Here is a 12,239-nt window from a genome sequence, read left to right as displayed (position 1 = left end):
TGACGTGTACTTTACCACGAACTTACACGCTGAACTGCGTTGTTTTTCGTAAAGCATCGTTTCGCTGGAAAAACAAGAGAGAGGGCGAGATTAATTTCGTAGCAATCGCGAACGCACTAAGAACGATATCGCAGTTCATTAAACGTTGCACGCGCATTATCATCGATTACGCAGAAGGGGTTTCGATTACTCGAAATGGAAGCATCAATCACGCAGCACGCTGTATCGGTTGTTACGCGGGCATCTTACAAGTCAACGAATTATTGGAGGGAAACGTGTCTGAAAGCGAGAAAACCCACTTGATATGTGAATTAGTTAACCACAGCTGGTTTGTTAGGAAATAGGAGGTACGCTGCTTGTTAAATAGAACACTTGCATCCGGTAAAAAAAATATGGTGCCTGCAATATCGTCTTTGAGAACTCGCAACGTTCAGTCACGTTTCTTATCTGTTGCATCAATCGTTTCGAAGCCGCTGATTAAAATGAATATGCAGTCTGTGCGTATCGATCGATCGTGGAGTCGTGAACTCAATCCGAGGACACGGACAACTAAATCTCGATGAAACATCCCTCTTGGGTCGCGGAAGTCTCGGCAATTAAACAGATCGTAGCAAGAGATTGATCCCGACTGCAACTATTGGGGATTATCGTGGTCTTCATCGGGTTCTCGAAAAGACAGCGGACGACTTTGATTCGCGATACCCCAGGGTCTTTCATGCCACCGTTTCAAACGAACTGCGACTTCCCGCTGACGAAAGGATAGTGCCATTTTTATAGAGCCATTCGGTTTATCCGCAGCCCTAAAGAACTGTACTGAAAATTGTAACGTGGCCAGCCAAGATGTAAATACCGGAATTACGAGGAATCTAAAGCACCACTGTATTCTCGAGCTCTTCACCGTGCCAACTGAGCCGTGAGCTAGGAAACAGATTAATGTCAGGCTCGGAAAAATTTCGGTTTAATTATAGTGGCGGCAGAGCGCGAGCTAGAGACGTTCCGAGACGCGTCGTTAGCATTTAATTCTTCGGTCGTTTCGATGCAATTTGATGCTAATCCTTTATTAAATTTATGCTATTAATTGCAGCTACGCTCGATACAAACTTGATCGACTCACCTGACGTCCGTTCCAGACAGATGGTGAATTAGCTGGCCGCTGTCAGGTCGAAGGAGTGAATGGTACGCTTTGACGGTTAACTTGATGGAAAATATATATTTCCCAATTCCAAATATTACATTTCATAAAAAAAGCATGACATAGGATTACAGTTACGTAATCGTGAAGCGATCGGTACTCGTTCATCGCTCGGATAACATCGATATACATGGTTCCTTTACGGTCGTTCGCGTCAATCACAGTTTCTCTTTCCCTGGAGAACACGCAACGCACTCATAACAATTATCTCGTAAAATTCATGCAAATATCGAGGAAACATTAAAGATACGCGGAAAGGGTGAAAAACCGTGAACAGCGTGGAAACCTTTTCGAAAGGTTTGAACAGACAATGCTTGCACCACTGTTTCCTCGCATACGATCAATTACAACATACATAGCGTAAAGTAGTTTTTTTTTATGACACTCGCAAAAGGCACTCTTGGCGTTTAATCAATGGCAAACGACGATCAAAAAACATATAATACTGGTGATGATACAGTTCATCGTTCGAGACACCGATAACTAGAACGTTCTCCGATTGTCGGCTTTACAGTCACTCGAAACGATTCTGCTCATTGCTCTTCGTTTTCATGGTCAATGGTCCGGCGTTGCACACATGCCACTCGCGGTACTGCAAATTTTTTCGTCGCAATGTACAGAGAAAACTTTCGATTACACTTTTCAAATTGTTCTCTCTTCTAATCGAGTTGCCTCAATTACAGGGACTAGCAGGCTGACTACTCGCCGTGGAAGACTGCATTATGATGGACTGGACGGCGAGGACCGACGAGGTGGTCACCACGGGCGCCATGGTGTCCGCGAGATGGTGGTGATGATGATGATGGTAGAGAGCGGATGCATAATACTGCTGATGATGATGGTGATGATGATGCGGATGATGGTAACTCTCCTCCTCGTTGTTATTGTTATTGTTGTTACTGGCAACGTTCTCGTTACTCTGATGATGGTGATGACCGTGATGGTGGTGATGGTTGTTGTTGACCGAGACGCAGAGGGGCGACGTCGGCGACGAAGAGGACGGCGAGTTGGTCAGATTGCAGCCGGTTGCGAGAATGTCGTGGACCGTGTGAGGACTAGGCCATTGAAGGCTGCCCGTGGTGGTCGGCTGATGACCACCATGGATAGAAGTCGGCGACAAGGGTGACGAAGGAGACAGCTTACTCGGCGTCGTTGGTCCAACTGGAAACGCACCGGTACCGAATTGGTAGGAACGTGTGTTGTTGTTTCGACATTCGTAAATCAGCGTATCAGGATGGAAGAAAGAGACGCGACTGTTGCCTGATATCCCGCGAGCTCGCTGCTAAAACTGAACGCACGCACACGTCAACTCGCGCTGTCGTCGAACTGAGCTTTCAGTACCGCATCGCGAACCAACAGAGATGGCCAACCAAGTTTTCTTTCAGCAACGGATATCATTCGCGCAATACTAACTAGATGCTATTCCCAGTCTTTTCGCGCAATTCCCGGCTCCGGTTGCGCGACGGTAGCTTGGCATTTCAAGCAACAAGTTTGCCGATCCACGCAAACTCGTTGCTCGAAACTGGCGCGTAGTGGCGAAAATCAACGCTTACAGTCCGAAAGTGAGCTCCAAAAATTCGAACATCTCTCTATTGATTAATTAACATTAAACGCCACGCGTATGAATGATTATCTGAGGAACTTATGGTCCCGATCAGAGAGGATGTTCGCCACTTTGCGACGCGAATAAAGGAGCAATATCGAGCTACCAACCTTGGTGGTGGTGATGATGATGATGATGCGTAACCGGCGGTGGCGTCGCGTGATAAGGCGTCGGTGGATAAGGGACAGGGCAAAGCGCAGCCCCCGCGGCAGCTGCGGCTGCGTATAAATGATGATGATGGTGATGATGTGCTGGATGATGGGGATGATGATGGATCGCGGTCGCCGCGCCAACCTTGTTCCTCAATATCCTGGAAATGCTGCTCACCGAGGGCACGTTATACTTGTCGCAGACACCGTCAGAAAGCAGACGGTCCCTGATCTCCCAGGCGAAGATCCCTGGGTCCTTGAGTTTCAACTGCTTGATGTACTGAACTACCTTCGGGGTGGTCACCCGGGGCTTGCTACCACCGATTGCACCCGGCAGTATGCTGCCAGTCTCGTGGTAACGGGCCAAGATCTTGCTGACACAACCATGACTGACCCGCAGCTGCCGCGAGATGTCGCACGGCCTGATGCCCAGCTGTGCAAGCTCCACTATTCGCAATCTGACCGCATTCGGCAAGGGTCGACCATTCACGAACACACCCCCCAACTGGTTCACCTCGCCGTACTGCTGCTGCTGTTGCTGCTGTTGTTGCTGATGCTGCGATTGCTGCTGTTGCTGTTGCTGCTGCTGCTGGTGCTGATCACCGCCCAAGTCGGACGCATTGCTCTCTGTTCCCAAAACAGAAAAAACACCACCCTTAAGTTAAGGAATGGCTACCAAAGACGTTGTTAAAGATTTGGCTTTGCCGATGACTCAGCAGCCTTTGAACAGTTTTATTATTGCGTCTGATTGCGAGGGTGGGTCTCAATCCATTCGAGTTTCAATTTCTCTTTCCGCCGCGCAAAAAGAGCAGCGCGGTTTCGATTATAAGATCGTTCGGGCGGTCAAAATGCGAAGGGGGCCGAGTAATATCGATTCGGTGAGTTGTCGAAATGCGGCAACGGTAATGTACACCTGGTGCCCGGAGTCCGCTTTAACGAGACGCAGATGTACTTGGTAGTGGAATGCTGCGTGCCCGACCGGCGTGTAGCAACCCTTAATTAGCGAAGCGATGCCCTAGCAATTGCCCCTAACAACATTCCAAACCAGCCGAGATTCCGTACACGCGAGTAACTGAACATAACAACTCGTTACGAACATAATAAGATCGGCTATCTTTAACCGGGAGACAAGCGGAACGAGTTACTTTCGACCTCTCCCCGAGGAAAGCACGAAGCTGCAGGGAGCCCACCTACGCGTCCCACCTTTCAATTATCCGCTAAACAAATTGTCGGGCCAATTGGCGTGTTTCTTCCGTGTTTCGTGATATAAGGCCACTTAAAATAGGGTGTTACAATGTCGCGGTGTTCGAACATTCGTGACCGTCTCTGTGAGCTGTACCCGATTTATTCTATCCCCCTAAATATAGTTAGAACTGTTTGACACCGTCATAATAACGATGCATTTCTTTTCTCTCGATGAAATTGTTCAAAATTGCGAGATCAGAGGCGCATGGATCTGTGTTACCCTAAGAGAGAGAACTGTTCTTCCGGCCGCGAAAGGAACGCCGCGCACACGAAATTTATGTGGGTTCCCCACGCTCCCCCTTCGGCTCTCTTTCTGCACACCGTGCGAGCCGGTGGAAGTACTGCAGAGAAAAAGAGCAGCAAAGAAAAAAAGGAAGGGCCCTGCGATTCCTGGAACAAGAGTTTCGTCGACGCTGCGACGCACGACGCCGCCTTAGAGACGCGTTTTTGCCAGCACCCACCGTCCACCAATTTTTTCACCGTGTTTCTGCGCGTCTCTGCGAATTGTTAATCACGATCCCTTCGCCTCGTATCGTCGAATTTCGAGGCGAAGGGGAAGACCTTATCACGACTATCTTTGCGCGCTCTGCAAACAGGCATAGTTTTCAGACAACCCCGAGGCCAGCGAATGATCCAGCGGGCTTGATCCAAGGTCCGATCAGATTTTCCGGGAACGAGGATAGGCGAACGGCTTCCCGAGCGAACCGCAGATTCGTGGAACGACCCCGATGTGGCCCGTTAAACTCAAACGATCTGGACTTAATGAGCCGCATTACATTAAAGGCCCCGTCTTTTTGCGAACGATCGTTCGATCGCGAGGGAGTAGCGATCGTTACACTGAAGACAAGCCTTGTGGTTTATACAGCCGGCTTGTTCAGAGGTGAGCAATTAATGAGGGGATAAACCGTTCGTCTGATAGATTTATAAGTGCGACGAATTTTCCAGGAGCACGATGTTTCTGTCAGCACCGTTGGAGCTTACGAGAAGGATGGACGAGTCGGTAGAGAGCCAACTGGTTGGTTCAGTATCTACGAAATATAGCGCGATGCTCTCGAGTCTCTTTTGCAACATGGCCCGCTATTAGTCTTTCAAGTACAATACCTTAGACTTTTGGAAATTCGATAGGAGTTAGGCAATAAGCGACAGCAATAACCTACCCTGACTTTTCCGAATCATGGAGTAGATAGAGTTTATTCAAGAGACGCAAGAAGAACGATAAAGATTAAGCTGCTATCGGAGGGAAACGAATTAATTCCAATGGTACATGCTATTAAGTATTTAGAATTGAAAGATTACCCGGCTAGCTGGGGAATGAAATGTTTCGGTGCTCGATGTCATCTCATCTTAAGAACCAAATTTGCAGGCAGAAAATTGTCGGGATGATTGGGAGCCGAGGACGAATTAGCGGAAAGTAAAAGTTCCGATGTCTCGGGAAGGATCCTCCTTATGCGTAGCATGTGCGGGAAGACGGGACACGCACACACACACACAAGCAACGGTCGCTCTCCTCGTCTTAAGTACGTGTATTACACGCGTGTAAAATGACTACACGGGTCGGACCCTTTGATCTTGGCCATTCATCACCGTGCGCCCCGAGAAAAAGTCTAATAATATTGCGTGCACGACGATGTTCACGCGTGTGCGTGCATGAAATGCTGTTCCACGCGACGATCCGCAGATCTATGCACTCACTCGATCTTCCCGCGACGATTTATTCCTCCCCGATTCACGGGATCCACCGGGAAATCCGAGACCGGGTCCTGGCGAAACGAAAGGGAAAAGAGGAAGAACCCCGGTTTCCGAGCGGATCAACAGCAGCCTCATTGTGCAACGATGGCCGGAGCCCGTCACAGACGGTGAATTATGCTTACGAAATAGTGGGAGTCGACGCATCGCTCGCGATCCAGATTGATAGCGGTAATTTTACCGTGACGGTAATTGATAACGTTCGGCCGTGACGTTGCGAGACATTTAGTGCACTTTATGACGGGGACATTTCGCAACGGGATGCATCGCGTTCGCTTTGAGAACTCTGCACACGCGACGATTTAACACGGAAATTTAAGACGATGGTTTCACTCTTTTCTTTCCAGTCTAGAACAACTTCTGCCGTTTCAATTTAGACCGAATAAATGCTCCAAAATGATAATGACTGGAACGCAAAGAGAATAATTCTACGCGTTTTTATTAGTTTAAGCGTGAAACCGTGTCACGAATTTTTACCTTAACCGCCCTAGATCGACACGGAGCCAACCAATTTGGTAATCGGAAATCCGCGAAAACGGTACCGATGCAAGGGGCAGAACAAATCGTCGCGAGCAAAAAGATGAGCGAAAAGGTCCCCGGATATATAAGTAGAAGAGTGAACGACGAGGCATCGTCCGAGACGTGGGCGTGCACGGAACGAGTGATGGATGTCAGTGTCACCCTCGAAAACACGTGTTTCACTTACGTAGATGTCCCGAACGCGACCAGTGTTTGTCTACCATTCTCACTCGCTAATTATCGGCCCCTTGGGCAAAGTCCCCTTTGTCGGTCTGCCTGCTCCTATAGAAACGGATCTTTAATTTAATTTCCGCGGCACCGCGCACATGTCAGTGATTAGTTTGTCGCGGTGGCAGCAACGGCAGCGCGTCAGAAATTAAAGATTCTTAATTCCCGGGCGCGAACGTGAACGAACAGGGACGAAAAAGTTAAACGATTCCGGGAACGATCTGGTTGCCGACATTAACGAGCGGCAAGCGGACAAGTATGCAGAGTAGCTCTACCTTAATTTTTTAAAGTACTTTTCGGAAAAATAATAAGTTTTGCTGCGTACAGCCATCGGTTACACGAACATCTACGGAAAGAGGTATCGATAGCAAGAGGTTCTGTTATAGATTTGCGCCACGTGTATCCATGCCTTAGAAATAGTCCTGTCAGGCCTCATCATTATTTCCAGTAGCATCATAAACCTGGGCTCCGGCCAAACGTTATCTTACGTAGAAAAGGTTTCTTGGCAACCGGTCACGATTTTTGAACGTTCGCGGGTAAAATCGGTCACAGCCGAAGCAGACCGCGATTGTGATATCGGTTTTATTTTCGCGTGCTCGGACAATACGCGCTAGCCCGTAATTAATATTTCCTTATACGGCTCCGGAGAAATTGCTGCCGCTTCGAAGATATCGTGGAAAGAATGGACGTCTGACTTTTTCGTTAGATCTCCGAAGGATGTATTTATAGCAGCGAAATTTATGCAACTTGACGCAAGAGGAAATTAATTATCCGCTAATCGCGCTACATTTTTCACGATAACCGTCTGACCTCGTTCAATTTCATCGTAACTTCGCCACTTTGCAGACACGTCTGCGAGCCTTCGGTGCAATCGATTCTACTTCTCCGTGTCTGTATGTATGTTTTTCACGTTGTTTCCCGCTCGCAATGTTTACTCGATGTACAATTGTTGTTTGCTTGTCGAGGGAAGGAGCGAGAACGATTTGCGCGAAAGTTGTAAAATGTAGCTTTCACCAGCCCGGCTGCCTAATTCTTTCACCGTTTTTCATAACCCCGCGGACAGAAAGGCGGGAAAGGACGTACCTTTCTTCGTGCACCTAAAATACATCCGTGCAGAATTTATCTCGCACGTATGTGTGCACGTCCGTGCGCACGAGCTCGCTCACATCTGGAATACGTGATGACAGTGGGACCGAAATATATCCGATCGACGAACAAAAAACTCGCAGCATCGTAAGTGTGCTCTGTTCTTTTTCTTTTCGCCTTCGATCCGGCGAACGACTGTGCCCGCGTCACGCGAAGGGGCGAAAATCAAAAGCAGAAGTCGATTCGAACAGGAACAGTAATAATAGAATGGATTTTGCTGTCCACATTTCCCGTCCACCCCGAAGAGAATCAAACGCCGCTGCGACGATGTGACGACACCGTAGATCCCATAATTCTCCGCGAGTTCGCAACTTGCTCTGGAAAGAACGAACTTCGGATCGCAATCGAAGCGTGGAACTCGTTGTTTTGGACACTTGTGGCTTGGGTCGTTTCTCTTTATGAGCCAACGGTAAATGCCGAGTTTTTGGGATGTGTGATTAAAACGCATTCCGATGGCGGGCCGCCAGGTTCACCAGTCACGGGACAGGTATGCAGAACTCTACCACCAAATCGTGCAAGTAATAACTTGTCGACAATACATCTCGGAGCCGTCTTACCGTAAGATCGTTGCCTGCAGACGAAATAGTCCATGCGATACGTTCCACTCTGCCACGATCCGCAGCCAACTTTTGTCACGCGATACCGCACGATCTCGCGCGATTCTACCGATTTCTAAATATTATTTACGAGAATAATACCCGCGCCGAACATACTATAGATACCACGGCTTTTCGATCGAATACTTTATATCGCAACAAATATTTCGTACGACATCAAATATTTTTCTTTCCGAAGATATATACATGATGTTGGATAAGATTCATCACGCTTGGATTATCGTCAGCATCAACAACACATCGTGCGTGCAACCAGACGTTGTATAACATCCAAAAACAATTTTAGCATCCTCCTACTGTCAACTACTTCGAAGACGTCGGAGAACCTTTCTGAAATATTTGTAATAACATTACCGGAATTGGTAATTAGTAGCTTTTAAATTTATTTAAAGAGAAGATAGAATTACTAGGCGTTCCAAGGGATTAACAAAATTAGCGAAAACAAGTTGTCCCGGACCCTTTTAAAGTTTCAGGATGTTGGAAACGTTGCGAAGAGGAGCGGCGGACGGACGGCTCGTAGCGCGGAGGTACCTCGAGAGCTAACTCCAGAAGCTAATGCAACTATTTGCGGAGTCCTTTGTCAACCGGACCCTTTAAAAGCTGGCTTCCTTGTTTAACTGGAACAAACGCTACTAATTGAACGCTAATGAATCTGTAACTCCGCGTTCTCCGCTACTGTCAACATCGTTCCGTCGATCTGGATCCTCTAACCGACGGGCAATCGGATTTTTTACTTAAACCGACGCGACGAAAGAAACGGTAATAAACGGTAATAAACGGAAACGAGCAACACAATTGCAAATGCATAGTTGCCATCTTTTAAGGTTCTGAGATACGAGAGGCGGTGACCCTCCGCCATTTTACAGTTTTCGTCGGACTTATTATCGCCGCGTTTCTAGTCCGAATTGTGCAAAATAATGCAAAAACAGCAAAGCTAAAAAGTTAATCGGTTCGTTACAATGTGTCGTGACAAATTTTTATTGTCCAGCGTATCTCCCGCTGGAGGAGTACGATCGGTCGAGTTTATCTCGGTGTGTACGTTTCCAATGTATCGCATTCACATATCAAGGTCTTGAACCGTACGCGGTTAAGGCTGTATTGGTGTCAATGACTTCGAGGGATTGTCAACGTCATCGGAGGGGAATAAAAGAAGTGGACGGGAGACCGAACGCGAGAAACCGATAAAACTGAGACGCGTTTTAAACCTCGGGACGTTATTTTCAGGCGGTATTCGTCGTTCCGCAAAAGTTCAATCGGACCTCCTCTCGCTTCCGAACGATTAAGCTTGTACAGAGTTCGACCGTCTGTTTTATTCGGACGATAACGGGTCGTTCCGAATTTCTCGACAGATAATCTGCTGTCGCGGGTTCAAGGCTCGCGTTCTTTTTTTTCTTCATTTTTCTCTTCTCTTCAATATTCCAACAACCGCTCAATTTCGAATAATCCGCCGGCGACGCGTGTCCGTCGTCCGATTAAGCGCGACAAAGCCACCGAGATTACCCCTGGGATGACGTTAGATCTGGGTCATCGGCAACGTTTCACGCGTCACAACAAACGTGGCACATCTTCGTGATTAATGATCGCGTTACCAAAATGTAGGTCATGATACGGACTCGCCTCGGCACTGTCGATTTTCGCACACCATTATTTCTCAATTAACAATAACGTGTTTCTTTTTTGTGCAGGCTGAGGGAAGCTGTCCGAAAATCGTGGGTCTTTCGTGATCAAGACAGGCCGAGAAGACCAATGTCACATTTTCTCGGAGAGGAAACTTTGACTTAAGATCACGTTCACCAATAAGTGGACGTGGCAAGGGTTGCAGTTCGATAAAGACGACTGTCCATCGGTAACATTCGGAAGTATCGGTGTCCCGATACTTTCGGGAAGAGTATAAATACCTTGCCGGTTGGACGTGGACCAGTGTCCGGCACATAGATCTCGCGAACAAACATTCTCATCGGCAAAGAGCCGTGGAACAGTCTCGTTGGACCAGTCGGTTTCGATATTCGTGTAGCTAACATAATTATTAGACGACGATCATTCGGTATCGACGAGCCTCGTACGTTAGCACCGTCTTGTCGAGAGTTTGAAGAAAAAAGAAGATGTAAAGCTGGGCGATAAGGGACCCAGCGGGGCCAAAGGTTGCCGAAGAAATGTGAGTGCAGTAGATTTTCTATGTATGGGAGCTGGTGCCCGTGCATAGGTATATCTCGTCCGACAGACGTCCAGTTTTCCTAACTGTTTTTATCCCACAGATTAACCTTCGAGTCTGCACAAGAGCTGTCATGGAACGCAAAAGGATTACCGGCGTTCATTGAATATTCAAAACAGGAAATCGACGCGTTACACGCCGGAGAGACTTTAATGAGACGGTTTATTGCATGTTTATTGCGCGTTCTTCGCGCTGAAGGCCACCGGTGGCTTCTGTTAATTAGAAACGAGAAACTGCGAGAAAACGAGCGTCGTTGCCTCTTGCCACTGTTCCCGCCGATGGTCCGTGTCGGCTGATATTGCACCAATCTATTCTTCAACTTTCCTATTATCGTGGCATGCGAAATTATTGAGTGGAACTGACCGACGGCGCCACAAGATACATCCGCGGCACCGCGTCTCATTTAATTATAAATTCAATTAGGTCGAAGTTGATTGACACATACACCGCGCACGACAACGATTTAATCTTCCATCGTAGAAGACGCCCCGAGCAACCGACAGGACACAAGAGACCAATACTGTCGAGACTAGAGATAATCGCAGAACTGTTTGATCGCTACGTCGCGCCGATCATTGTACACGCTACTTGTTTCACGATCGCGAATCTTCCGTTTATTGGATATTTGGAGTATCATCGATCGACGTACGCTTCGACGGTGCGGAGCTCGAACTATAATCGCTCACGATGATCATTGCCAACGAGTTTGCTGCCGCATTACATAATCGCTAATTAGGTATCACTGTGGTACAGCATTTACATCACGTGTTAACTACAGATTTCAGATAGATCGCTCACCTAGCACCAATGGATCCATCGGAAAGAACGAGCTTGCAACCGACGGCTACATGCAGTGTTTTCCTCCGTAACTCTGCGGACCTCGAAAAGCTCAATCCCTTCAACGATGCGAGAGATCCAGGAAACTCTTCTTCGGACCCGGCTGATCAACGAATCCTTAAGATCCCAACCGAGATGGTCTCCGTGTCCCCTACACTGTTCTCACGTGGCACCACCGAGTTTTCTCGCGTATCGGCATCCTCTAACTTTACATTTTTCCGTCGGTGTCAGACATGATCGTTGGTTCACAATCACCGAGGATTAGAAGTTTGCTCGCGAGTTCTCCAACCGGCTCAACGCGGAAGAATCCGTTGCAACCACCAACTGAATCTTCATGAAGCCGGAACGAAACAGCTCACAAAGGTATCACGAAAAACTTGCCGAATACTTGAGAAAGGATAACGATGATGATGAGCGTGGAGCTGGACCCACGCGATCTCCGTTCATTCACGCGCGCCGACGAGAGCCACTCGAGGGTGAAACGCGACAATGAAGCGCGATAGTAAATAACCGGTGCAAACGGGGTGCAGTACCGTGTCTGTGTATCTACACCGTCTCGTGCTTCTGTAGCGAAGACAGAAAGAAGGAGAGAGAAACTTCTCGCGCGTTGGACAAAGAGAGAAGGAAAAATAGAGGAATAGAGAGGGATAGAGAGAGAGAGAGAGAGAGAGAGAGAGAGAGAGAGAGAGACAGAGAGGGAGAGGCACGGCAAACACCGGGTAGCGAGAGTGGTGTTTCTAGAGGA

At 47.9% G+C, this 12,239-nt stretch overlaps 1 protein-coding gene across 1 annotated transcript; it reads right to left on the bottom strand.

Moving 5' to 3' along the window:
- Positions 1-1,221: 1,221 nt before the first annotated feature.
- LOC144470935 (uncharacterized) lies at positions 1,222-11,976 on the bottom strand. The gene is made up of 3 exons (XM_078182539.1): positions 11,456-11,976; positions 2,908-3,571; positions 1,222-2,358 (listed from the first exon to the last, which is right to left on the bottom strand). Exons 1-3 carry the CDS (start codon positions 11,472-11,474, stop codon positions 1,866-1,868), a joined length of 1,176 nt encoding a protein of 391 aa, XP_078038665.1. The 5' UTR covers positions 11,475-11,976; the 3' UTR covers positions 1,222-1,865.
- Positions 11,977-12,239: the final 263 nt, after the last annotated feature.

This window comes from Augochlora pura, chromosome 6, assembly GCF_028453695.1.
Source record: "Augochlora pura isolate Apur16 chromosome 6, APUR_v2.2.1, whole genome shotgun sequence".
NCBI classification, from domain to species: domain Eukaryota; kingdom Metazoa; phylum Arthropoda; class Insecta; order Hymenoptera; family Halictidae; genus Augochlora; species Augochlora pura.
This window is presented reverse-complemented; position numbering and strand designations above follow the sequence as displayed.